Source organism: Chrysemys picta, chromosome 1 (genome assembly GCF_011386835.1).
Source record: "Chrysemys picta bellii isolate R12L10 chromosome 1, ASM1138683v2, whole genome shotgun sequence".
Taxonomy (NCBI): Eukaryota; Metazoa; Chordata; order Testudines; family Emydidae; genus Chrysemys; species Chrysemys picta.
Window position 1 is genome coordinate 341,221,915 of NC_088791.1, and position 27,772 is coordinate 341,249,686.

The 27,772-nt window shown below is 49.3% G+C and overlaps 1 protein-coding gene across 1 annotated transcript; it reads right to left on the reverse strand.

The window, feature by feature from the left end:
- KLHL35 (kelch like family member 35) lies at positions 1-27,772 on the reverse strand. Its single transcript, XM_005290525.5, has 7 exons — positions 27,639-27,772; positions 16,351-17,241; positions 11,702-11,886; positions 9,877-9,995; positions 5,425-5,613; positions 2,750-2,938; positions 1-556 (listed from the first exon to the last, which is right to left on the reverse strand). Exons 2-7 carry the CDS (start codon positions 17,238-17,240, stop codon positions 368-370), a joined length of 1,761 nt encoding a protein of 586 aa, XP_005290582.2. The 5' UTR covers position 17,241; positions 27,639-27,772; the 3' UTR covers positions 1-367.

The following is a 27,772-nucleotide window of genomic DNA, read 5'->3' on the forward strand; positions in this document are numbered from 1 at the left end:
TTTTGTCCAAAAGTTGCTGACGAGCTTTACTTGAGACCTACTGGTCTTAGCGCAGTGTTCCCTGCCCCGTATGTTATGCACTGCCCACATCCCTCCTCTCCCAGCACAAAGCAGCATTCACCTCCACCAAAACAATGACAGCAATGACTTAATATTTGCAGTCACGACTCCCCTCACCCTCACCCCCACCTCCCATCCGGCTGGTGCCTCACAGCCACAGCATGCCTGCACTGGTCACTTGACGTTGCTCTTCCACATAGACTGGCACATAACAGTAATGAACAGGACAGAGGGTCATTTTTTGGCACTGAGGGTAACTGCCTTCTCCAGGGGGATTCTTCCTGGGGAGGAGAAGGAAGCGGCAGGGTCATCGGCTCATGCGCTGGAGAATGGTAACGCAGCCATGGTAACTGGTGCAGCGTTGCAGCGGGGGCTGCTGTGCCACGTTCCCCGTCGCTGGGTCAAAGGTGAAAGCTTTGTCCGTGCCTTCCCCATTCTCATCCCGGCCGCCCAGGATGTAGATCTTCCCACCGCACACCGTCACCCCACAGCTCTCCTGCGGGCAGAGGGGAGGGAAGAGAGGTGAGGGCATCTCTCCCAGCTTCGTACAACAAGGCTCAAAGGGGAGGTTTAACAAGGAACAAAATGGGGATCATGCTCTGGTTTCAACTGACTCCGCTCAGACCTGTCTAGCTGTGAGATCACACATCTAGCAGGGAGGGAAAGAGGGGAAAGCAGAAAACAGGAGGTCTGGGGCCTGGATGTTGTGAGCCCCTGGGGGTCAAGAGGGCTGTTTCTGGGCAATGCTTTTGGATTTTTATGGATGTCTAGAGAGCAAACACGGGAGGTCCTGCCTGAACCGAGTGATGTGATCTTTTCTGTTCTATACTGTGCTTCTCAGAACTAGCAGATGCTCACAAGAGGTGCAATAAGGCAGTCCGTTAGGGTTACCATATTTCGAGCCTCCAAAAGGAGGACACTCCACCGGACCCCGGCCCCACCCCCAGCCCCGCCCACGCCCCAACTCCGCCCCTTCCTCAAAGTCCCCGCCCCAACTCCGCCCCCTCCCCTGCTTCCCGCGAACATTTGATTCGCGGGAAGCCTGAAGCAGGTAAGGGAGGGTGTGGGGGGAGGAGGAGCGGCCCAGGCTGCCCCCCCCGGCGTTTCCAGCCTGGGCCGGCCCCCGGCCGAGCACCCCCTGGCCCCGCCGGCCCCCGGACCCCCGGCCGAGCATCTCCCGGCCTGCTCAGCACCCCCCAGCCCCGCCGGCCCCCCGGCCCGCTCAGCACCCCCCGGCCCGGCCCCCGATCCCCGGCCGAGCACCCCCTGGCCCCGCCGGCCCCCGGACCCCCGGCCGAGCATCTCCCAGCCCACTCAGCACCCCCCAGCCCCGCCGGCCCCCCGGCCCGCTCAGCACCCCCCGGCCCGGCCCCCGATCCCCGGCCGAGCACCCCCTGGCCCCGCCAGCCCCCGGACCCCCGGCCAAGCATCCCCTGGCCCACTCAGCACCCCCCAGCCCCGCCGGCCCCCCGGCCCACTCAGCACCCCCCGGCCCCCGATCCCTGGCCGAGCACCCCCTGGCCCCGCCAGCCCCCGGACAAGCATCCCCCGGCCCTCTCAGCACCCCCCAGCCCCGCCTCCGGACCCCACTTCTCCTACCTGGGCTCCAGCTGAGCTGCTCCTCCCCTCTCAGAATGTAAGAGCCGAGCTGCTGGCTTCGGGCAGCCCTCCCCTGCCTCAGGACCCAGAGCTGGCTGGGCACGTCCCTTCCCCAGCTCCAGCTGAGCTGCTCGGCTCCTCCCCCTCAGACTTACAGAGCCTACCGGCTTCAGGCAGCCCCCCCGCCTCTGGACCTTGCACCGCGGGAGCAGCTCAGCTGGAGCCGGGTAGGAGAAGTGCCTGGCTTGGGGCTCGGGGTCCGGAGGCAGGGGGGGGGGCTGCCCGAAGCCAGTAGCGCTGGCTCGGGCAGCGTGGCTCTGTAAATCTGAGAGAGGAGGAGTGGAGCAGAGCTGCAGCAGGAGAGGAAGTGCCGGCCATTTTCCCGGACATGTGTGGCTTTTCGGCAATTCCCCCCGGACGGGGGTTTGATTGCTGAAAAGCCGGACATGTCCGGGAAAAACCGGACGTATGGTAACCCTAGGTAACCCTAGGTAACCCTACAGTCCGTCATCTCCACGGGAAATTCACTGCACTTCGGGCTTACTCATGCAAACTGTCAACGGGGTTTTGGTTTGTTTGAATAGAAATACATATTTTTTTTAATTTCTTACCGCATTTTCAGCAATAAAAAATCTGACTTTTTTTAAAATTTATTTTAAATGAAAAATTTTCAGGTTTTTCTTTTCCCCCCAAAATGAAAAACAAATCTGAATTTTTGTCTTTTCAAAAAACAATTTTTTTTACCGCAACCTACATAGTTATACCAAAAAACAAAATTCAGTTTCCCTCCCCCCCATTTAAAAAAATCAGAAAATGTTTACCAAAATGAAAATGTTCATTCTAGATGAAAAAGCCATTTTTCATTTAAAAATAAAATATATGTATTGCCAAAAAATTTCAGCCAGCTCTGGTGTGGAGCAGTGACTATTTACATGCTTGAATTTAAGCATGTACTTAAGTGTTTTTACTGGATTAGGGTCAGAGCGCTTAGCACCTTGTCTTTAAACTTCTGCAAAGATTCTCATGTTCACAGAAGATATTCTAGAGAATGAGGTGACGTTCAGAGCCTCGTACTGAAACTTCTCCTTACCAGAGGTCCTGGGAGAGTGGCCACTTCTCTCCAGGTGTCTTTTCTGGGATCGTAGCAGAAGATTTTACTCAGGAGTCCACCCACAACGTAGATCATGTTGTCCAAGGAGACAGCATTAATGCACCTCTGATAGAAGGGGGTGGGAGACAGGAATGTCCATTTGTTCTCCTCTGGATTATAGCACTGGAGCTGGGAGGAGAAATAGGAAATCAGCTATTGAAACACGGACTCTCGTGGTGTCCCTGCTCAGGCAAAATCCCAGTAACTAAAACCCAACACCATAGGCACCGACTTTGACTTTTCCCCAAGGGTGCTCCACCCCTGATCTGCCCTGAGGTCCCGCCCCCTCCCCCCAAGACCCTTCCTTTGTTCCGCCTCTTCCCGCCCCCATTCTGCCCCTTCCCCAAAGGCCTTACCCTCGCTCCTCTTTCTGCCTCGTCCCCAAGGCCCCACTCGCTGGTCTCCACCCTCCCCCAAGCCCCTCCCTGAGCCACCAAACAGCTGTTTGGTGTCACTGCCTATCAGCTTATCAGCGTTGCTGTCGAACAGCAGTGGCTGGTGGGTGCTGAGCACCCACAATTTTTTTCTCTGGGTGATTCAGCCCCGAAGCACCCACGGAGTCAGCGCCTATGCCCAACACACGCTGATGGCACAGTCCCTTTGAGCCAAGGCCTTGCTGTGCATCTATCAACAAATGAATAAATGGAGAAGGAGCATGGTGCAGTGGACAGAGAACAGGACTTGGGAGTCAGGACACCTGGTTTCAGTTCTTGGCTCTGACACTGATACACTCTGTGACTTCAGGCAAGTCACTTAGGCCCAGATTTGTAAAGGTATTGAGGTGCTCACTCCCAACGAAACCAATGGGAGTTAAGTGCCTACATGCCTTTAAAAATGTGGCTCTTAGACTTCAGTTATTTCAGAAGTATCCACTAATTTTGGGGGCCCAACCAGATGCCTTAAGGGGCCCGATTTTCAGAAGTACAGAGCAGCTGCACCTCCAAAAGAATTCAAAGGGAGCTGTGAGCCCTCAGCACCTTTGGAAAACAAATCAGGCCTGTAAGTGTCAAGTTGGCCCCCTGAAAAATAAAATACCCAAAGACAGTGGACATTTGAAAATTTAGGCCTCTGCCTTGCAATTGCCCAGTCTGTAAAATGGGGATAATGCCTGCCTCCCGCAGGGGCGTGCGTGCATCTGCCTAGATTAGTTCCATGTCTGTGAGGTGAACTGAAGATAAAAAGTGCTGAGTATGTCTTATTAATATAATGACAACTATTAACGAGCGAGTCCTGGAGCAGCATATCTGGTGTGTAGAGGCCTTCCCCAGTCAGATAATCCCCCAGGAATAAGCAGTGTGATCATCTGAAACACTCTGAACATGCCCATAATCCGCTGTACACCACTGCGGGTAGGTGGGTCTACACTGCAATTAGACACCCACGGCTGGCCCGTGCCAGCTGCCTCGGGCTTGTGGGGCTTTGGCTGTTTAATTGCAGTGTAGACAGGGGCTCTGGCTCTGGGATCCTCCCACCTCGCAGGGTCCCAGAGCCTGGGCCACAGCCTGAGTCTACACTGCAGTTAAACAGCCCCTTAGCCCGAGCCTCGCAAGCCAGAGTCAGCCGGCACTGGCCAGCTGTGAGTTTTTAATTGCAGTGTGGACCTACCCTGAGGGACCCACGCGTCTGTGGTATTACAGGCAGAGCAGGGCTTGTCTATTTGAAATAGGGTTCGGACGGGGGTTAGTTTTGTATGCGGACAGCACCGCGGATCTCTGCACTCACACAGGTATGCTAATATTTTATTACAAGAACGCTTTGTAACGTTCATCAATCACAGCCTGCGGGCTGCTGGCCTGTCCCCAATCCCCGAGAGGGCTAACACCACAGGCCCGTGCATCCTTCAGGGCACAGTCTATTCTTCAGACACAATCCAACAGTTCAACCTCAGTTCCCCATATAAAGCTGGTCTTCCCCCTGACCCAGGGGTCTTCTGCAGGGGCCCAGAGGCCTCTCCCCTTGCACGTCTCTCCCCAGCTCCAGGGCCTGCCACAGGAGCCTGCCTCCCTCCTGAAGTTCTCCTTTCCAGCTTAGCCACTTGCAGGCTTCGATACCGACTGGATCAGTCTCTGCGGGAAAGTGGCTCATCAGCCATAGATGAGGCTGGGTCCAACTCCCCTTAAAGAGCCAGCCTGTGAGAGACAGCACCCCATGAGGTGTAACCTGTTTTGTAAATGCTTCGGGGCGGCAGGGACTGTCAGTTCGGTATTTGTACAGCACCTGGCGCAGTGGGGTCCTGGTCCATGACTAGGGATCCTAGGCATGGCTGCAGTCCAAACAACAACAATAATGAGGTAGGCAGAGTCAATATTATCACCTTGTTACAGATAGGGAAACTGAGGAACAAAAAGTGAGCGATTTGCCCAAGGTCACACAATAAGCAAGGAATGAAACCCAGGTAACTTGATGGCCAGTCCTCTGCTCTAACCACTAGACAGCTCTTCCCTACTACAACCACAAACAGGTCAGGCAACATCACAGCTGGAGAAGTGGGCACTGAGGAAGCACCTGAAAACAACCGAGTCACACCCTCCCGCTCCTTGTTTACAAGACGTCTCAACCAAAGCAAACTCGCTGAACTTTCCCTTTATCCTCACCGTGCCCCAGCACCACGGTACCTTGTCTGTGTTTGCGCTGTCGTCCACAGCGCCCCCAATCACATAGAGCTTGTTCAGACAGGGGACCGCAGCCGCCGAGCTCACCGCTTCCAGCAAAGGGGCGACAGCCGACCAGCTGTTGGAGAACGTATCGTAGCATTCCACGCTGGCCAGGCGGTAAAAGCCATCAAACCCCCCCACTGCGTAGATCTGCCGTGGAAGGAGCAGAGTCAGTCGGCAGAAATCATATCGGGAGGGAGGGGCACCGGGATACAGAATCAGACACCTGATACTGGGCATAACGATCCCGTAAGGGCATGTGCAAAAGCTGCCTTAGGGCCTGGAAAAGAGACAAACAGCTAGAGTGCAGAGTGAACTATTAGCAGGAAGGTGTGTAGATAGAACAGAGCGGCTTGTCCATAGAGGCCTGGGATCACCCAATGCTAGTTACTCCCGAAGCACACCTGGGCAAGGATTAGGAGATTGGGGGAGATCAGAACAGAGTACAACAGCTGCTGGCTGGAAGCAGGCTCCAGCAGAGATTCCTCAGTCTTTAAGGAAAAGGGACACCCCTGAGTGGGAAAACCAGGAGCATGGACAGGATGGGGCTTTGAGCACTTTTATTTGGAATTTTTGTTAATTTAATAAATCCAGCCCCCAGGAAGGGCACTGATGACCTGCAGAAGAATTTCTATCTGGCGTTCTTACGGGGCCGTGAAGAAGAGGGGAAACGGAGGCAGGGTGCTGCAGCACCATCTCTGGCCACAAGGGAGCACACAGGAGGTGATCTGCCCTGTTACTGTGAGACTGAGGGGCACCAGGACAGAGGAAAAACCCACACCTTAAACTCCACAAGGTAAGCAACAGGATGCACCATTTTTAAACCTCTGGGCTGCATGTTTTGCACACAAAGAACGAGTCCAGCTTTCTAACAACATAGCTCTGTACCCTTCAATTATATATTTTATTGTTACAAGTATCAGATTTTATAGTAGGCCATTTAAGCAACACTAAGCGCCTGATCAAACACGGAGATTTTTGTCATTGGCTTCGATAGCAGAATTGTGCTGTTCTCCTATATCATATAGCCAGGAGGAGTGAAGGAATTCCTACAACCCGGCTGTAGTCTCACAGAGACAGAAGTGACTGCTGCTAGCACACAGAATCATAGAAATGTCGGGCTGGAAGGGACCTTGAGAGGTCCCCTAATCCTGTACTGAGGCAGAACCAAGTAAACCTAGACCAGCCCTGACAGGTGTTTGTCCAACCTGGTCTTAAAAGCCTCCAAAGGTGGGGATTTCACAACCTCCCTTGGTAACCTAATCCAGAGTTTAACTACCCACATAGTTAGAAAAGATTTTCCTAATATCTAATCTAAATCTCCCTTGCTGCAGATTAAGCCCCTTTCTTCTTGTCCTGCCTCCAGCGGAAGTGGAGTGATCACCATCCCTTAGCATAGCCGAAGAGGAGTGATCACCATCCCTTAGCATAGTCGAAGATTTATCAGCTCCCCCCTTGGTCTTCCTTTCTCAAGACTAAACATGCCCAGTTTTGTTTGGTTTTTAAACCTTTCCTCATAGATCAGGTTTTCCAAACTTTTTATCATTTGTGTTGTTCTCCTCTGAACTCTCCAATTTATCCACATCTTTCCTAAAGTGGGGCACCAAGAATTAGACGCTCCAGCTGAGGCCTCACCAGTGCCGAGTAGAGTGAGACAATTACTTCCCACATCTTACGTACGACACTCCTGTTAATACACCCCAGAATGAGATTAGCCTTTTTTGCAATTGCATCACATTGTTCACGCTCATTTATTTTGTGATTCATTATAATGCCCAGATCCTTTTCAGCTCGGTCGCTACCTAGCCAGTTATCACCCATGTTGTAGTGGTGCATTTGATTTTTCCTTCTTAAGTGAAGTACTTTGCACTTGTCTTTATTGAATTTCATCTTGTTGATTTCAGACCAATTCTCCAGTTTGTCAAGGTCATTTTAAATTCTAATCCCAAGTGCTTGCAAGCTCTGCAGGTTTGGTGTCATCCACAAACTTTATGAGCATACTCTCCGCCACTCCATTATCCAAGTCATTAATGAAAATATTGACTAGTACTGGACCCAGGACTGGACCGCAGTAGATACGCCCTCTCAGTTTGACAGTGAGCACTTAATAGCTACTCTGAGTACAGTCTCTCAACCAGTCTCTCACCCACCTTATAGTAATTTCATCTCAACCACATTTTGTAGTTTGTTTATGAGACCAGCATGTGGGACTGTGTCAAAAGCCATACGAAAATCAAGCCTATACCACATCTATGGAGGATAGGTCCATCAACAGCTATTAGCCAAGAGGATCAGAGAGACAACCTCATGCTCCAGGCATCCCTAACCTCCATATGTCAGAAGCTGGGAATGGGCGACAGGGGATGGATCACTTGATGATTACCTGTTCTGTTCATTCCCTCTGGGGCACCTGCCATTGGCCACTGTCAGAAGACAGTATGCTAGGCTAGATGGGCTATTGGTCTGACTTAGAGGGAGAGATAGCTCAGTGGTTTGAGCACTAGCCTGCTAAACCCAGGGTTGTGAGTTCAATCCTTGAGAGGGCCATTTAGGGATCTGGGGCAAAATCAGTACTTGGTTCTGCTAGTGAAGGCAGGGGGCTGGACTTGATGAGCTTTCAGGGTCCCTTCCAGCTCTATGAGATAGGTATAACTCCATTTAAAAAAAAAGTATGGCCATTCTTATATTTTACTGATTCCCCACTATCCGCTAGACCAGTAACCCTGTCAAAGAAGGACATTAGGTTGGTTTGGCATGATTTACTCTTGAGAAATCCATGCTAGCTATTTCTTATAACCCTATTATCCTCTAGGTGCTTACAAATCCATTGTTTAATCATTTGTTCCAGTGCCTTTCTAGGTGTCACAGTTAGGATGACTGGTCTATAAGGCCTTTGGTCCCCCTTTTAAAGATACCGTCTATGTTTGTTCTTCTCCAGTCCTCTGGGACCTCACCCGGCCTCCATGAATTCTCAAAGATAATTGCTAATGGTTACGCGATTGCTTTAGCGAATTCCTTAAGCATCCTAGAATGAATTTCATCAGGCCCTGTCAACTTGAATACGTTCATTTATCTAAATATTTGTTAAGCCGTTCTTTCCCTATTGTGGCTTGCGTTCTTTCCCCCTGGTTGTCAATATTAATTGTGTGCAGTATCTGGTCACCATTAACCTTACTAGTGAAGACTGAAGCTTTAAGTAACTTCTTTCCTTTTATGTCCCTTTCTAGGTGTAACTCTCTGTGTACCCTAGCCTGTCTGATTCTGTCCCTAAATGCTCATGCTTGTCTTTTGTACTCCTCCTGAGCAATTCGTCCATGTTACTACTTTGTGGTGACTTTCTAGTAATTAAAGAGCTCTTCATGGAGCCATATTGTCGTCATCTTATTCTCCCTATCTTCCCCTCCCAGGGGGATAGCGTGCAGTTGTGCCTTTAAAATTGTCTCCTTGAAAGACTGCCAGACACAGGTGCTAGCTTCCTCATTTCCCCGGGGGTCTCAATCCCCACTCTGCTCCAGGCCTCGCCCCCACTCCAGCCCTTCCCTCCCCCAAGGCCCCACCCCAGCCCCACCTCTTCCTGCCCCTGCTCTGCCTTTTCCTGCCCCATTCTGCCCCTCCCCTGAGCGTGCCCCACCCTCACCCCCAGAGCCTCCTGCATGCCGCTGAACAGCTGATCCACAGCGGGTGGGAGGTGCTAGGGGGAGGGGGAGGAGGTGATTAGCAGGGCTGCCAGGGGATGCTGAACACCTACTTTTTTTTTCCATGGGTGCACAGCCCCGGAGCACCCACGGAGTTGGTGCCTATGCTGCCAGCTCTCCCGTATTCCTTTAGATTTTCTTCCCATGGGACCTGTCTCATGTTCCTATGTTATCTGCTGTTACCGTGGGAGGAGGAAGGAGTGCCGAAGCCCATAGGCGCCGACTCTGTGGGTGCTCCGGGGCTGGAACACCCATGGGGAAAAATTAGTGGGTGCTCTGCACTCACCAGCAGACAAGCTCCCTCCTCCCTGCCCCCCCCAACCCACCTCACCTCACCTCTGCCCTGCCTCCTCCCCTGAGCGCGCTGCGTCCCCGCTCCTCTGCCTACCTCCCAGCGCTTGCCACCGCAAAACAGCTGTTTCACAGCATAACAAGCTCTGGGAGGGAGATGGGAGGAGCGGGAATGTGGCGCGTTCAGGGGAGGAGGTGGGGAAGAGGCGGGGCGGGGATTTGGGGAAGGAGTCAGATAGGGGCAGGGAGGGGGTGGAGTTGGGGTGGGGACTTCAGGGAAGGGGTTGGAATGGGGTCGGGACGGGGCAGAGTCGGGGAGGGGCCGGGGGCAGAGAGGGGTTGAGCACCTATGCTGAAGCCTCAGTTACTAGGTTTGGTCGATAGTCTATAACTCCAAACTGCAGACTGAGGGGAATGAAGTACGTACCTTGCCCTGAAGAGTCGCCATTTTGTGTCTCCATCTGCCCTTGTGCAGACAGGCAACTTTGATCCAGACGTTCAGCTGGGAGCTCAGCACCCAAACATCGCTGCTATTGATGTGCCCTCCTGGAAGACAGACAGAGAGGCCCCAGGCCATCAAGGGGAGAGCCACCCAGACCCGAGGGGCCCTGAGGCAGCTTAATGTAAATGACAGACACCACCATGCAGTGATGTAGTGCCTGACGTAGGGATCTCGCTTGTAGAGGCAGAAGGTGGAAAAGGAGGAGAAAGAAAAGTCTCAAAGAACGTTGGCCATCCTTACAGGATGGGGGACTATCCTGAGAAGCGGGGACTCCGAAAACAGATTGGGGGGGTGCGGTGGGTAATCAGCAGAATGCGACCTTCCAGTGTGACGCTGTGGTCGTTCTTATCGGGTGCGGAGCTTGCCAACCCAATTTGCGGCAGCCTCCTCAGTGGAGCACAGAGCCCTCCGACCACCATCCAATCTGGTCCAAAAGCAGTCACGAGCGATGTGAGATGTTGTCGGTCTTTGGCCACAGCCGCATGCAGGGTCCTCTCGTTGGCCCCAGGAGCGAAGGCCGGCTGCACGTTGACTCAGGCCCATTCAAAAATGGGTTCAGAAGGACCCATGAGCACCGTAGTAAATCAAAGCCAGGTACCCGCAGGGTCAGGTCCGTTATAACAGACTGGCTTCTGTTGCCAGCTGCAGACCATTCTTCATGCCACATCGACATTGCAGAGAAATCTGGGCAGGACAAATAAGCCCACAACAGGTGCCTCAACCACAAGCGTGCTCTTGGGTGGTTGAAGAGGTCTGTGTGTCATGGTAGGCACAGGATTGCCCTGATCTTCTCGGGTTGCTACAGCCAGAATGGCTAACGATGGACGTGTGGAGGAATAACGTTGCTGGATGTGGGGAGCCAAACACAGCATTAGCAGTGACATGGTGGTGAAAAGAGCGAATGCGATCTTGGGATGCATAAACACGGGAATCTCGAGTAGGAACAGAGGGGTTATTTTACCTCTGTGTTTGGCACTGGTGTGACCCCTGCTGGAATCCTGTGCCCAGGTCCGGTGCCCACAATTCAAGAAGGATGTTGACAAATAGAGGGCTCATAGAGGAGCCACAAGAACGATTAAAGGATTAGAAAAAATGCCTAATAGTGAGATTCAAGGAGCTCAATCTGTTTAGCTAAACAAAGAGAAGGTTAAGAGGTAACAGTCTAAGCATCTACATGGGGAACAAATATTTAACAATGGGCTCTTCAGTCTAGCAGCGAAAGGTCTAACATGGGCCAGTGGCTGGAAATTGAAGCTAGACAAATTCAGACTGGAAATAAGGTGTAAGTTTTTAACAGTGAGAGTAATTAACCATTGGAACAATTTACCAAGGGACGTGCTGGATTCTCCATCACTGACAATTTATAAACCAAGATTGGAGGTTTTTCTAAAAGCTCTGCTCTAGGAATTATTTTGGGCAAGTTCTATAGTGGTCAGACTAGATGATCACAAAGGTCCTTCTGGCCTTAACATCTATGAACCTATGGCCAAGATGATATATTGGGAATGAATTCTCGGCCGCTTACATTTCCAACTCTAAGTACAAGGAACACTCCTAACTACTACGGTGTGACAAGAGCAGAAAAACACAGACCTGCATAACATACTTTGCGATAGGTCCTAGACGCACATGGGTAACAGACCCGGGTGACACTGCAGCTGGAGAGGAGAGCAGCACGGCCCCTGAATCGGCCGTTTCTCTAAGAAATGCTTGGAAGGGTAGCTGCGGGGCTGTTGCGTGGGTTTCTCACCTGATATATACACGTCATTCTTTAGGGTGCATGCTGCAAACTCCGATTTGGTGTACCCTGGCACGCTAGAGAGAGCTGTCCACTGCCTGCTCTTCGGGTGGTACATATCAGTGAAGGGGAGCTTCAAGAGGCCTTTCTTATCACAGCCACCTATAACTACTATGACCTCTGCTAATTCCATGAACCTAGAATGAGAAACACATGGATAAATATTAAAGCAACAGTCCCAACTTTCTGTTCTATTGTCGTGCTCCAAGCATCATCCTCCTACCGTATTGTCTGGTAGAAAGCACTATGATACCTATTACCATGAGGAGTCCCATTGGGATAGGCAGTGTTATCTAGTGGATATGGCACTGGATTGAGAGTCAGGAGACCTGGGTTCTATTCCCAACTCTGCCACTGACTTTCTGGATGACCTTGGGCAAGTCACTTCACCTGTCACTCAATTTCCCCTCCCACCCTTTGTTCACCTTCACTATTTAGATTGTAAGCTCTCTGGGGCAGGAGTTGTCTTTATTATGGGTTTGTGCAGTTCAAACGCGTTGTCCAGTTTCTGTTAAACAGAGTCAAAGTTAAAAGTGTTGCTTGTGATCTTCAAAACTCTCCACAGGATCGGCCCAGCTACCTGAAGTCCCCACTCTGTGATCATTGCCTCTCCTGACAGTCATGTTCCTCATGACCAAGAAAGCTGCCAGCCTTAGGAGCGAGACCAGTGACCATAGGAGACAGAGCTTTCTTGGCAGCTGGCCCATGGCAAACTCACTGCCAGAAGAGATTAGAATTGACACACGGCAGCTGCTGTACTAGCTAGCAATAAAATAAAAATGGAAGGAGGGAAACTCCAGCCAACTGGTTAACGGAGGGGCGGGGGAAGGATGATTGGGGTGGTAGCTCAGGACTTGAGAGTTCAATTCCCTGCCTCCAGGCCGATTCCCGTAGACAAGTGTCAGAACACACAGCAGCAGCAATCAGTCTGGAGAGTTTGGACGGAACACAAGGTTTGCCATCCCAGATCAGACCCTTACCCATCAGCAGCCCATACTCGCTGCTTTGGTGAAAAACAGAACAAACTAAATCTCCTAGTCAATCTGTGCGATGCAACAGATAGCGGGACTCCCTCCTGACCCCTGTGGACAATGCCAAGCAGGGAGGGGTTGCAAGTGCTTTGGACGATAGGATTAAAATTCAGAATGATCTGAAGTAAGTAGGATGAAATCCAATAAGGACAAATGCAAAGTACTCCACTTAGGAAGGAACAAATCAGTTGCACACATACAGAATGGGAAATGACTGAGTACTGCATCAGTCAACAGTGTAACACTGTTGCAAAAAAAAAGCAAACATCAAATTCTGGGCTGTATTGGCATGAGTGTTGTAAGCAAGACACAAGAAGTAATTCTTCTGCTCTGGAGTATTGCATCTAGTTTGGAATGCCACATTTCAAGAAAGATGTGGACAAATTGGAGAAAGTCCAGAGAAGAGCAACAAAAATGATTAAAGGTCTGGAAAACATGACCTATGAGGGATGATTGAAACAATTAGATTTGTTTAGTCGGGAGAAGAGAAGACAGAGAGGACATGATAACAGTTTTCAAGTACATAAAAGGCTGTTCCAAGGAGAAGGGAGAATAATTGTTTTTCTTAACCTCTGGGGACAGGACAAGAAGCAATGGGCTTAAATTGCAGCAAGGGTGGTTTAGGTTGGACTTTAGGAAAAACTTCCTGTCACGGTGGTTAAGTACTGGAATAAATTGCCAGGGAGGCTGTGGAATCTCCATCACTGGGGATTTTTAAGAGCAAGTTGGACAAACACCTGCCAGGGAGGATCTAGATAATACTTAGTCCTGCCATGAGTGCAGGGGACTGGACTAGATGACCTCTCAAGGACCCTTCCAGTCCTACAAGTCTATGAAAGCAGCTGATACCCTCAGGCATGAGATTTGATTATTTGTCACTCAGCACATATAATTACAATGCTATCATTGTCCATGGAATGATCCTGCCCCTTTTTAAATCCATTTGACTTAAATCCATGCGACTTGTGGCAGTAAATTCCACAGCCTGATGGCACCCTGCATGAAACAGCAATTCCTCCAGTAGCCCCTAACTGATCGTGCTGCTGCAGCTCTGGGGAAGCAGCGTGGCCTAGCATGCTAAGCACTGAGTGGGGGATTCTCCAGTCATATTTCTTGCACCCACACTGTGCTTTGGGCGTCTGTCCCTTAAATTAAAAGCCACTCAAAACACAAAAGGATTGTCCATAAACAGTGGCACCCGCCCGCTGCCTAGAGCTAATGAAAACCAAAAGGGGGAAATTGCAGAAGATGGACACTTGGTCTTACGTTTTATTTAAACTTCTGATTTTTTTTTGATCCATTCTATAGTTAGTGGAAAAATGAGGGGGAAGAAGGGGAAATTTGCAAAAAAACGGTGCGGAAAAGTGTTGCCCTTTTCCCACCAGAATTCAAAATTTTGGACCAGTTTTTTCATAGAAATTTCAAAATTCCAAAAATTTTGGCCAGCTCATTCTGAGACTGTGAACCTCCAGTAGCCTTCTCTGGTAAGGGGGGAGAACAACATTAGCCTGCTTTGGGAAGCGTTTCCAGATGTACAAGTGAAGCCAGAGTGGAGTAAAGAGTTGTATCTGGCAACGGGTTAAAGTTTTAGAATCAGAAGGGACCATTATGTAGTCTAACTTCCTGCATAAAACGGGCCAGAGAATGTCACCCAGTAACTTCTACATTAAGCCTTCAACTTTTGTTTGAGCTAGAGCCTATCTTGAAATCAAGACTAGATTTTTTTTAAAAGACTTCAAGTGATGGAGAATCCACCACAACTTGTGTCAATGGTTAATTTAACCTCACCGTTGACATTGTGTGTGTTTCTTCTACTCAGATTTTTCTCACTTCAGCTTCCAGCCATTGGGTTTCATCTTTTTCTGCTGGATTAAAGAGCCATCTACTATCAGAAATCTCTTCCCCATCTAGCAGCAACGTGCCTGCAGACCATGATCAAGTCACCTCTTTGCCTTCCTTCGGATAAACTAAGCAGACTGAGTTTCATTAGTGTCTCACCACAAAGGCATGTTTTCCAATCATTCTTGTAGCTCTCTTTTTTGAGCCCTTTCCAATTTAAGTAAAGGCAATTTAGGAAGGCATTAGCGTGAGGAACCATATAAGTAGCTCATGTGAATTTTAGGGACTTTGAAATAAACCACCACCACTAGCTAACGATTATGCACAAGTCTTCTCAGAACCAGGACTAAGGGCATCTTTCCCTGCTGTGATGCATGGCTAGAAAGGGTTAAATATCCTGCAGAATAAATGGTTCATATTCAACCCTTAAAGACACTTGGGGACATAATGTTTGTGTATTTACATATATATCGGTAATGGTCGACAATGGAATCAACAGTCCCTGTCTATGCTGTATTCTGATAATTCAGGGATCAAAAGAACATCCTAGCATTGAAATGAATTGTAAACACAGGCTATCACTGAGTTCATCTCTCTTTGAAATGTATAGCAAATAATCTGTGAATGATGGAGGAACAAGCAAATGGCCTTATGTTAATTTGTATAGCTAAGTACCGGCGATGGACGTCCTTCAAACTCATCCTAATTCCCTATTGTTCCCCAAGGGACTCCAACGTGTCAAAGAAGGCTTGACATTGTATAAAAGTTCCTTGGGTCCTGATCCTGTTCATCTCAGATCTGCTTGATGCTTCATCAGGGGAGGCTTAAGCCACCAGATTGGGATCCCAGTGCTGACTGGTCCACTCTGCAGGGCCGGCGCAACCCATTAGGTGACCTAAGAGGTTGCCTAGGGTGCTACAATTTCGGGGGCGGTGACCACGGCAGTATTTCGGTGGCGAGACCTTCCGCTGCCTCTGTAGTGGCGGCATTTTGGGGCAGGACCTTCCGATGCCTAGGGCGGCAGAAAAGCTGGCGGCGCTCCTGCCACCCTGAATATGATATTGGACATTGGATTATAACCTATTAACTATTTCTAAAAGAACTCTTTGCAACTACAAAGCACCATCTCTGCTATGTATCTGAACCTCAAGAATTAAACTCATGTCTGTACGTATATTGACCTCTTAACCATACTCTCTCTCTCTTTTCTTTTTTAATAAATTTTAGTTTAGTTAATAAGAATTGGCTGTAAGCATGTATTTGGGTAAGAGCTGGAATATTCAATAACCTGGGAGGTAAGATATCCGATCCTTTGGGAGTGGTAGAACCTTTTCTTTTATATGACGAAATAAGATTTTCAGAAATCTTCATCATATTTGACTTGGGTACCTGGATGGAGGCCTGAGGCTGGGTACTTTAAGGGAACTGTATTATTGACTTCTGAATAATCAGTGTGGTAATAAAGAAGTTGTTCTATGCTGACTTGGTGAATCTAAGTATTGAATTATCCACCAGCTTTGGGGTTTGTCTGCCCCATTCTTTGCACTTCACCCTAACTGAGTGACCTCAGCTGGCCCCTGCTCACACCTGCTATGTAAATACTGGTGAAATATTTCGGGCTGAGTTATACAGGAAGTCAGACTAGATGATCACAATGGTCCCTTCTGACCTTAGTATCTAGGAATCCGTGACTCAGGTATGCAGCTTTAGGAGACAGTTTCCTGTTTTTACCTCCTAGGCCTTGACCGCAGAGAGCTGACTTCATTCCCAAGGATATAGTACTTCCGTGCTTCGTGCAGTAAAGGGATGCACTCCTTGGAGTCCTGGATGAGCTCGTCCATTTCAACCTTTTCGAGGAAGTACATGGGATCCAGCAGAGGGAGGCGCACGTGCTCAAGGAGATCTTTCAAAGCTCCTTTCCTGGTGGCAACATCATGCCGTACCCACCGCATCACCGCTTCGAAGACCACTTCCTCCTTGGGGACTACCAGCTGCTCATCTGACAAATACTTGACCAGCTCCTTCACGCTCAGCTCCAGGAACTCCTCATGACATGACACCTCCACGAAGCCTTCTAGCATAAACCTCTTGCTCTTCTCAGCCAGGGAGATGATGGAGAATGAGTCAGCAAACTTCAAGATGCCCAAGCAGTTGCATGGGTGAAGCTGGCCTTCAAGGAAGGTGACACACGCATCTGTGAGCTTGGAGATCTGAAGCAAGTTGGATAGCTCTAAGATGTCTTCAACATTGTCTTCCTGAATGACTATGTTTCCCCCATACATATAGTCCAGGAGGAGGCTCATGGTGGAGGCAGAGATCTTCTGGATGTTGATGATGTCTTGATGGCCTTCCTTGAGGCTACCACCGAACATGGCCCGGAAGTAAGTGCTGTTGGCTGACAAGGTGGCCCGATGGCAGGGGAACTCCTGCCCATCAATCAAGAGCACCACGTCCGTGAAGATGCCGCTCTGCCGGTAGGAGTTCAGAGTCTGGAGGATTTGCTCAGCATGGCAGGACCCACTGCAGAGTTTCATGTGCAACTTTTCTTTGCTCTGCTCTCGAGTTGCATTTTCAAGGCTGCTCGTTCTGTAGCTAGATTCTTCTTTTATCAGCCGATGCATCCTGATTTCAGGGCAGGGGCGGAGGGGAAAGAATAAGGAACACAATGAAACAATTGTCAAATTATTGGTGACTAACATCAGCTCATTACGTATTGGCTAAAATTGCTCTTAAGTTAAAAGATTTTGTTGCAGGCACTCATCATAACATTGCAACAAACCTGCAGGTCCCTAGGACTTTCCAGGTGTAACCAGGTCATAAGGAACTTCATAGCAACAGCAGGAATTAAGGCCCTGATTCAGCAAAGCCCTGAGCCACATACTTACGTTTAAGCACATGCTTAACTCCCACCAAACCCCCAGGATGTACGCATGTGCTTTAGTTCTTTAATGAACAGTGGCCAAAATTCAGATCCTCTTACTCTCAAAGCACAGACCCCTATGGTTTTGCGGAAAGGAAATCTCTTACCTGTAGCTCAGAGATCAGCTGAGAATACAATAGAAGGCAGTGGCACATGCATGAGGAGGCCTTGTCTGTGGCTGCTCCAGGTCAGTTCCCGGATTCCACCAGCCATGGGCAACACAAGCACTCTTCTCTAGGCCTACACAGGACCCGCTGTCACTCACCAGTTAGCAACAGATATATCCCAACCCTGGAGCCCTCAGAGCATCTCCCTGGAGCATCCAGCCCCTGTGTCCACTAGACACTCCCAGTGTTCACAGAAACAACAAGGAGTCTGGTGGCACCTTAAAGACTAACAGATTTATTTGGGCATAAGATTTCATGGGTAAAAACCTCACTTCTTCGGATGCATAGACTGAAAGTTACAGATGCAGGCATTATATACTGACACATGGAGAGCAGGGAGTTACTTCGCAAGTGGAGAACCAGTGTTGACAAGGCCAATTCAATCAGGGTGGATGTAGTCCACTCCCAATAATGGATGAGGAGGTGTCAATTCCAGGAGAGGAAAAGCTGCTTCTGTAATGAGCCAGCCACTCCCAGTCCCTATTCAAGCCCAGATTAATGGTGTTAAATTTGCAAATGAATTTTAGTTCTGCTGTTTCTCTTTGAAGTCTGTTTCTGAAGTTTTTTTGTTCAATGATAGTGACTTTTAAATCTGTAATAGAATGACCAGGGAGATTGAAGTGTTCACTTACTGGCTTATGTACGTTACCATTCCTGATGTCCGATTTGTGTCCATTTATTCTTTTGCGGAGGGACTGTCCGGTTTGGCCAATGTACATGGCAGAGTGGCATTGCTGGCACATGATGGCACATATAACATTAGTGGATGTGCAGGTGAATGAGCCCTTGATGGTGTGGCTGATGTGGTTGGGTCCTCTGATGGTGTCGCCAGAATAGATATGGGGACAGAGTAGGCAACGAGGTTTGCTACAGGGATTGGTTCCTGGGTTGGTGTTTCTGTGGCGTGGTGTGTAGTTGCTGGTGAGTATTTGCTTCAGGTTGGGGGGTTGTCTGTAAGCGAGGACTGGCCTGCCTCCCAAGGTCTGTGAGAGTGAAGGATCATTTTCCAGGATAGGTTGTAGATCGTGGATAATGCGCTGGAGAGGTTTTAGCTGGGGGCTGTATGTGATGGCCAGTGGTGTTCTGTTATTGTCCTTGTTGGGCCTGTCCTGTAGTAGGTGATTTCTGGGTACCCGTCTTGCTCTGTCAATCTGTTTCCTCACTTCCCCAGGTGGGTATTGTAGTTTTACGAATGCTTGATAAAGATCTTGTAGGTGTTTGTCTCTGTCTGAGGGGTTGGAGCAAATTCGGTTGTATCTTAGGGCTTGGCTGTAGACAATGGATCATGTGATATGTCTTGGATGGAAGCTGGAGGCATGTAGGTACGTATAGCGGTCAGTAGGTTTCCGGTATAGGGTGGTGTTTATGTGACCATCACTTATTTGCACCGAGGTGTCCAGGTAGTGGATCTCTTTTGTGGACTGGTCCAGGCTGAGGTTGATGGTGGGGTGGAAATTGTTGAAGTCCAGGTGGAATTCTTCAAGGGCCTCCTTTCCGTGGGTCCATATGATGAAGATGTCATCAATGTAGCGCAAGTAGAGGAGGGGCACTAGGGGACGAGAGCTGAGGAAGCATTGTTCTAAGTCAGCCATAAAAATGTTGGCATACTGTGGGGCCATGTGGGTACCCATAGCAGTGCCACTGACTTGCAGGTATAAGTTGTAACCAAATCTGAAGTGATTGTGGGTGAGGACAAAGTCACAAAGCTCAGCCACCAGGCTTGCTGTGGCCTCATCAGGGATACTGTTCCTGACAGCTTGTAGTCCATCCTCATGTGGAATATTGGTGTAAAGTGCTTCTACATCCATGGTGGCCAGGATGGTGTTTTCAGGAAGAACACCAATGCATTGTTGTTTCCTCAGGAAGTCGGTGGTGTCTCGAAGATAGCTGGGAGTGCTGGTAGCATAGGGTCTGAGGAGAGAGTCCAAATAGCCAGATAATCCTGCTGTATGAGTGCCAATGCCTGACATGATGGGGCGTCCAGGGTTTCTGGGTTTATGGATCTTGGGTAGCAGATAGAATACCCCTGGTCGGGGTTCTGGGGGTGTGTCCATGTAGATTTGTTCCTGTACTGTAGCTGGGAATTTCTTGAGCAGATGGTGTAGTTTCTTTTGGTATTCCTCAGTGGGATCAGAGGATAGTGGCCTGTAGAATGTGCTCTTGGAGAGTTGCCTGGCAGCCTCCTGCTCATAATCCGACCTATTCATTATGACTACAGCACCTCCTTTGTCAGCCCCTTTGATGATAATGTCAGAGTTGTTTCTGATGCTGTGGATGGCATTGCGTTCTGTACGGCTGAGGTTATGGGACAAGTGATATCTGGGCTTGAATAGGGACTGGGAGTGGCTGGCTCATTACAGAAGCAGCTTTTCCTCTCCTGGAATTGACACCTCCTCATCCATTATTGGGAGTGGACTACATTCACCCTGATTGAATTGACCCTGTCAACACTGGTTCTAGACTTGTGAAGTAACTCCCTTCTCTCCATGTGTCAGTATATAATGCCTGCATCTATAACTTTCACTCTATGCATCCGAAGAAGTGAGGTTTTTACCCACGAAAACTTATGCCCAAATAAATCTGTTAAATCTGTCTTTAAGGTGCCACCAGACTCCTTGTTGTTTTTGTAGATACAGACTAACACGGCTACCCCCTGATAGTGGTCACAGAGTTGCTGCTCCCAAAGGAGCAGGACACCCCAGCTTACCAGTTCTGCCTAAGATCACCCTCCACTCAACTCACAGCACTTAGATATGTTTATAGTGAAAACAAATAGAAGCAAAGAATAGATTTGGGTGACTGCCTATGCGGAAATTTTGGGAACAATTGGTTACATGTAAAATAAAATCATCACACATTCTGGAGCCTCGATTTAATCAACAAGATACTCTCGTGTCTGACAGGACAACGCTCACCCAAAGTCCTTGCAGCAATTTAAAGCCGGGCTGGCTGTGACCCTCCCTTCATGAGTCAAACCCACCGTCAATTTGCCTTTTTGATGGAGGATCCAGGGTGTCCCCTGGATCGATCAGAACGAGCCTTGGTTTTAGATAAACAGGACACTGCCCTGCTGACTGTTTCTTCTTGTAGATTTTGTACTCAGCAACTGGTTCAGTATGTTTCTGACCGTCAGAGGGGTGAAATATTGGAACGGCCTTCCGAGGGAAACGGTGGGGGCGAGGGACCTGTCTGGTTTTAAGATTAAGTTAGATAAGTTTATGGAGGGAATGGTTTAATGGTAAAACATAGTAGTCAAGAAAACCAAGCAATGGTAGGTAAATAGCATAATGGCTAACAGGGGTCAGGATGGAGACTCTTGCCTATATGCTCGGGGTCTTACTGATCGCCATATTTGGGGTCGGGAAGGAATTTTCCTCCAGGGCAGATTGGCTGAGCCTCTGGAGGTTTTTCGCCTTCCTCCGCAGCATGGGGCAGGGATCTCTAGCAGGAGGGTCTCTGCCGATTGAAGTCACTAGTAACAGGATTGGGGACTTCAGCAGCAGAGTCCAGGGAAGGGGTAGGGACGGTTTTATGGCCTGCAGCATGCAGGGGGTCAGACCAGATGATCATAATGGTCCCTTCTGACCTTAAAGTCTATGAGTCTATGTAAATAGGCCTATAGTGCGAGGCATATAATAAACAACACGCAAGCGGCCAGACACGGAGCTAGGTGTCTTACCTCCGGCTTCAAACAAACATTCCTGAGGAATGTCACGTCCTGATGGCCCGCTTTAATCCCAGGACCTTAACATAATTTCCAGTATAGATACATAACTCCTTCAATACTATCCGTACGTACATTTCGCAACGATTAGGACAGCCAGAGAGCTACTGGCGCAGAGACGTCACACGCCATGCTTTGGTGAATTACTGTGCATGTGTGTGACCCAGGGGACCCCTGTTAAACCCTACGCACCCCATGTGTCCTCTGCCAGTGGGCACCAGGAGGTCCCCAGGTCACATATACGCCTTGTGATTCTATGAAATGAAATATGTTGAAAACTATCCCAAACTAACAGCATATTAAGGAAGGGCTAATACACTAGGGTACTGTGGGTGCCTCCTGTCACTGGGTGTGGTACTGCATTCTTTTTTTTCTCCTGGTGCCCCCTATAGGTTGTCGACCTCATTAGGCAGGTCTTCAGTGGCTCAGCCCTCCAGCCGAGTCATGCAGTCAAAATGGATGAACCCCTTCCGGGTAGCAAAAGTCCAGCAAGCTCCCTGCTCTCACCAGGGTCTTCAGCTGCATCTCTGGGCCCTTTAAATTCCATCTTTCACTCAGACTTCTAAGGGAGCCTTGTTCCATTCTCGGAGCCCAGGTCACTTCCCTAGGGGCCACATTGGGGAATCCAGGCCACACACTACTCCGGGTCCCATCCCAGCCACGTACTGCTGCTACTGCTTTTCCCTGGTCTTTTTCCCACCTAACCCCCTGACTTTCACCCATTACTTTAGGGTCACAGTTCTCAGGTCCTCTCTCCCCAGATCCAGTAGATGCAGCCCGTTGAGCTCCTCTGGCGAGAGCAGAGTCCCCTTCCTTACTCCTCTGGCCCCAGCCAGGAACTGACCAGCTTAGGTGTTGCAGCTCCTTTCATCTGAGCCTGCTGGGCTCTGATTGGCCATACCACCTCTCTAGGAAGGCCTGGAGGACCCACCTTCATTGCTCCTTTCCTGGGGTGGGGTGTGGTAGGACCACAGGGCCTCTGGAAGGGGGCCTTGAAGGTCCTGGTCCACCCCATCACAGGTACAAGCCAGGAATAATTTTGTAACCCCCAGCTATAAAACATGTAGAAAATTGAAAGGAAAGGAAAATTACTGTCTATTCATGGTGTTTATATGGCCCTCATAGCACCTCATAATCTTTAGTGTATTTATCCTCACAACACCCCTGTGAGGCAGAGTAGTGTTATCATTTCCCATTGGGCAGGTGGGACACCGAGCCAGAGAGAGAGAGAGAGAGAGACACTAAGTGATTTGCTCAAGGTCAGAGAGCTCAGATGTGAACCTGAGTTTCCAGAGTCCAAGGGTAGTGTTTTTTGGGGCCCAAGGTTCTCTGGTCACACATCAGATTCTCACACCCTAGAGGCTGGTGGTTAGGGCACTGGGAGGTGGGTGATCCATGGCCAAATCCTGGCTATGCCTGATTCAGGGATGTGGGATGAAAAGCTCTGCCTTGACTCAAACAGAGCAAGGACCTGAACTTGGGTTTCCCATGCTGTAGAGCAGTGGTTTTCAAACTTTTTTTCTGGGGACCCAGTTGAAGAAAATTGTTGATGCCTGCGACCCAAGGGAGCTGGGGATGAGGGATTTGGGGTGTGGGAGGGACTCAGGTGTGGGGCAGAGGGTTGGGGTGTGTACAATGTTTTGGGGTTCATCCAGGCCAGTAAGGGGGTTCGGTCACCGTCTGCCTGGTAGCCCTGGGTGTCTTGTGGCTCTGCAGCGTTGGTCCAGAGATCTGACCGAACAGCTGGCTAGCAGCCCACAAGCCTCACGCTGGCATTCGCAACCTGGGTCCTCCTTGTAGGCTGACCTGAGTACCCTTTCAGCCCTGAATTCTCCCCCAAATCCAGTCTCCCTCACCAGACCATCTCAGAGAAAGGGTTCAGTTCTCTGCCTTTACAAAGACAGGCAGCCACTCCAACCTGCCAGCTTTCTAGACGCACACACTGTACTGACGATATATAATGAAAGCAAAACATGTTCATTAACCGTGGATTAAGTGATCTCAAGTAAAAGAGCAAAAGGTAGAGATGGTTAAAAGCAAATAGAAGTGAAAACATGAATCTAAGAACTAAATTTAATCTCACATAATACAGTCTTTATTCAAAAGGGTTTCTCTCACCCAGAGTCTCCTTGCCAGCCTTTTACTTGCCAGGACCCATCACGGAGATCTTTGTTTTGGTTTGGTTTCTGTGTTTTCTCAGGTGAAGTAAAAGATGGAGTCTCTCTGACCTGATCTCTCCAAAGGGATGTTTTTGGCCTGGTCTACACTCGGCAATGCAGTCAGTATAGCTACATTGGCTCAGGGGTGTGAAAAATCCACACCCCTGAGCAACAAAGTTAAGACGACCTAATCCCCAGTTTAGACAGCGGTAGGTCAACAAGAGAATTCTCCTGTCACCCAGCTACCAGTTCTGGGGGAAGCAGATTACCCACGCTGATAGGAGAACCTCCTCCTGTTGGCGTAGGTAGCACCTTCACTGAAGCACTACAGTCTCCTGTGTCTCTCTGGGGTGCAGGGGTCATGTTAATTCTCCGGCTCTTGAATTCAGGAATAGGTTAACCTCTCTGTCCCCACCCCCCACACACACTGGTTTAGCTCACTGGCTTGGTTTACTGCCAATATTTAAATTGAGATAACCCACATTCCTTGGTCTAGGACACATCCATTTATCACCTTTACCTAGGCTAGGGTGTCTGGCCTTAAACATAGGTGACCAGATGTCACGTTTTTAAAGGGACAGTCCTGTTTTTTGGGACCTTTTTCTTATATAGGCGCCTATTACCCCCCCCCCCCCACTCCCATCCCGTTTTTTTCCACAGTTGCTATCTGGTAACCCTACTTAAATATGTTTTAGTAGCATCATACAGAGAGAATTCGTGACCTCACACAACGGTAACATAGGCATTTTACAATAATATTAATAACCAATGAGCTATTAGCTTTCATAGGTCACCTCACAAGGCCTATTTTGTAGAAATATTCTTGCAGTAGCACGTAGGGTGGGAATACAGAAGGGCTTAGGGTCATGGTGTGACCACATGCCTTCAGTGGAGATACATCAGGGGATGAACTTGGCTCATTATGCAGCAAAGAGGAGCTACTAGGATTACAGAGGGAAATTAAAAAAAAAAAAATCCTTCCCAGTAATTTCTAAGACAAACATCTGGAACCACAGACCAGATTCAATGTCTTCCAACATCCCTCCTGAAATCCCGTTTCCATGGTCACTTCCCTTGGCCTGTCTGCTGAGATTAGCAACAGAGGTACCAATGTGGTGGTGGTGGTGGGGGGGGGGGGGTTGGGGATACCACGAGGAAATGGATTGAGATCACCAGACTCATTTTTGATGGGGAGCTGACCAGCCACGCCCAGCTTCTCTTCTGTCCATCTCTCACACATGCAGAACACCCAGCCCCCCACCCACCATAGTCCATTTTCCAAGCAGCTCCCATTTTTCCTCCATCGATTCTTTATTCTTCTTTCCATAAATGCAGACGTACTTGTGGGCACAAAGCCACTGGGAAAGCTAGACCGGACACGGCACTGGCGAAACACTCCAGTGGGACCAGATCCTCAACTGGTGTAAATTAGTGTAGCTCCACTGGTGTAAATGCAGCTGCACCCACATCATGGGTCTGGTCCTCAACGGGTGTATCGACAGACAGCAGTGCTAGGGGACCTAGAAGTCCCACTCTTCCACAGTTAATACAGATCTTCCTACCCAAACTGCAAGGGGAGGAATAGCTCAGTGGTTTGAGCATTGGCCTGCTAAACCTAGGGTTGTGAGTTCAGTCCTTGAGGGGGCCACTTAGGGATCTGGGGCAAAATCAGTACTTGGCCCTGCTAGTGAAGGCAGGGGGCTGGACTCCATGACCTTTCAAGGTCCCTTCCAGTTCTAGGAGATAGGATCTCTCCAGTCATTAGGCTTACCGGTAAGAGCCATAAAGATATGGATCATGTTTAATGCCCCCTTTAAGGGATGTAACCGGGGTGTGCAAAGTCAGGGCCTTGTTCTCTTTTGTCATCCTCTTCTTACACGTTTCATTGGTCTCCCATTGCCTTTGATGGCTTCCTTTCTGACCGGGCAATCTTAAGCCGCAGCCTGAGCAGTGCTAATTGCAGCTCTGGTTTCCCATTGTTCCGGCTCGCATTAGGAATAACCCAACCTTCTCGCCCTCGCGTGAGCCCACGGACTCTTTGCTAATGCCAAGCACCTGCCCCCGACGAGGCGATTCAGAAACCACTTTATCCTCCAACAGCTCTAGCCAACCTCCCCACCCAGGGCCCCTTTAACCGGGCTCTTCGGTGCTGCAGGTCCTGTTTCCAAACATGGGGACTGTAACAGGGCACTCAAATCCCCTGGCTGGCTGCTCTGCTCTGCCCTTCAAAGGCCATTTGGGCACCTAATTACTGATATTAATGTCCAAGATGGGAATCCAATGCCCTATTCAGACACCCACATTTGAAATTGGGGCTTGACTAGCCGGAATGACGACTGTCAGCATGTGACCTAAGACATGTGCCAGAACCAATCCCCCAGGCCCAAGCCTTCCCGCAGGGGTTAACTGCGTAGCTCAGGCCCAACCTTGTTACGTGGCTTTATACCAAATCACAGCCACCAGCACACAGACCCCACAGGGCTCACACCTGGGACCTCAGCACCAAAAAGCACTTGAGCTTAAGCAGTAACTCCATCAGCAGCTCTTTGCTGTGCTGGAACCAGCTACTACAGAAAGAGGTGACCGGATGCACCAGGCTCTTATTATTATTTAGCTCTCATCTCTTGATCTCAAAGTCCTTTATAGAGGAGGTCGATATTATCCCCATTTTACAGAAGGGAAAACTGAGGCACAGAGAAAGGAAGTGACTTGCCTAAGGTCACCTATCAGGCCAATGTGGCAGAGCAGGAAATAGAACCCAGGTTTCCTGAGCAACAGTCCCGCGCTCTATCCACTAAACTGCCTCCCTTGCTAGTTGTATTAGTTCGTTGTCCAGGGGATGATAACGGGTCTAAAGTGCTCTCAGACTATTGTATTGCACTGTTGAAACTAACAATGATGAAAACTATGGATTAAGATCTGGTGTCTACTAGAAATAATTTTGAAAAAAAAATCCCATATTGAAATAATTTTCACCAATTTTTTTAAACAAACAAAATTAACTATCTGGGAAAAGGATGCCTTGGTTTTAAATTCGTTTTCAAGGCCATTTTTGAAGCCTCTCTTATGGGTTTTGCAGTACAGGTGTCAGTGAAGCATGGAAAAAATCTCCTGTCATTTACGAAGCTTTTGGTCATTCAGATTGTAAAGCTTGACAGTTTTGTTCCACTTTCCTGTCTGATTACTGGACTATGCTGTGCTCCCTGGTACAAAGTGGCCTGATTTTATTTCTTTTACAACAGTGTAGATCAGCAGTAGGGTATCACATAGGGAGGAAGGATGATCTAGTGTTTAGGGGACTGGACTGGGACTTGAGAGACCTGAGTTAAATTCCCATCTCCTGCACCCTGGGTGACCTTGGACCACTCACTTAATTTCTGTAGAGTTGGGATAACGGCACTTCTCTACCTCACAGGGTCTTGGAAGGATAAAAGCCATGAATGACTGCGAGATGCTATGATGCTGAGAGCTTGAAACAACAGAAGAGTCAGTTGAGTTACGCAGGGGTAAGCGAGCCCCAGAATGTCCCTAAGAAAAGGGTCCTTTCGTGATGCATCTCAAAGAAAATGACATTGATTTCGATTGAGGTAATTCATCCGAGTTAAACAAAGAAAACCCTGAAAACCACCTGCACAGAGCGCACCTTGTTGCTGTGACCCACACGAGCACCAGGACTTTGTACAGCCTGGCATCGCATTGTATAATGAACAGCACAGGTGTGTGGCTGAGGATCGGACAACCCCCACCCCTTCCAGCCCTGATCTCCAAGTCCCAAGCTGGGGGTGTCACTGAACAACCCTGCACATTACCCTGGCTCCGCTGGGCTCCTGCCAGCCAGCACAAAGAGAACCCCTGGGTATCGGCCCAAACCTCTCACTCCCTGTCCACCCCCTTTACCTAATGTGCATGAATCACAGGGCAAAGAGGCCACTTGCCTCTTCCAGTTGTCATTGTTCCCAATCCCCCCCCTGCACAGCCCGCATGGCAGGTGTCAGAGATCCCTTTTGTTCAGGAAGAAGGGGGCCCTCATCCGCAAGGCAAGTACTTACCTGGACCACAGCTAGGACCAGTGAAGCTACAGCTCCGTTTCTCTTCCCAATGCAGGCGGCATTGAGGAGAGGCGGCGAGATCAGCCCTGCTGTGGCTGCTGGGGAAAAGCACAAAAGCCCACACAGGGAGAAAG

Bases quoted from the DNA above. Each gene is read 5' to 3' on its own strand.
- KLHL35 (XM_005290525.5), bottom strand. From the start codon at position 17,240: ATGCATCGGCTGATAAAAGAAGAATCTAGCTACAGAACGAGCAGCCTT. The intron at 5,614-9,876 runs GTACGTACTTCA...CTTCCACGGCAG, and splicing joins TGGCGACTCTTCAGGGCAAG to ATCTACGCAGTGGGGGGGTT. The intron at 557-2,749 runs GTAAGGAGAAGT...CTCTGCCCGCAG, and splicing joins CCACTCTCCCAGGACCTCTG to GAGAGCTGTGGGGTGACGGT.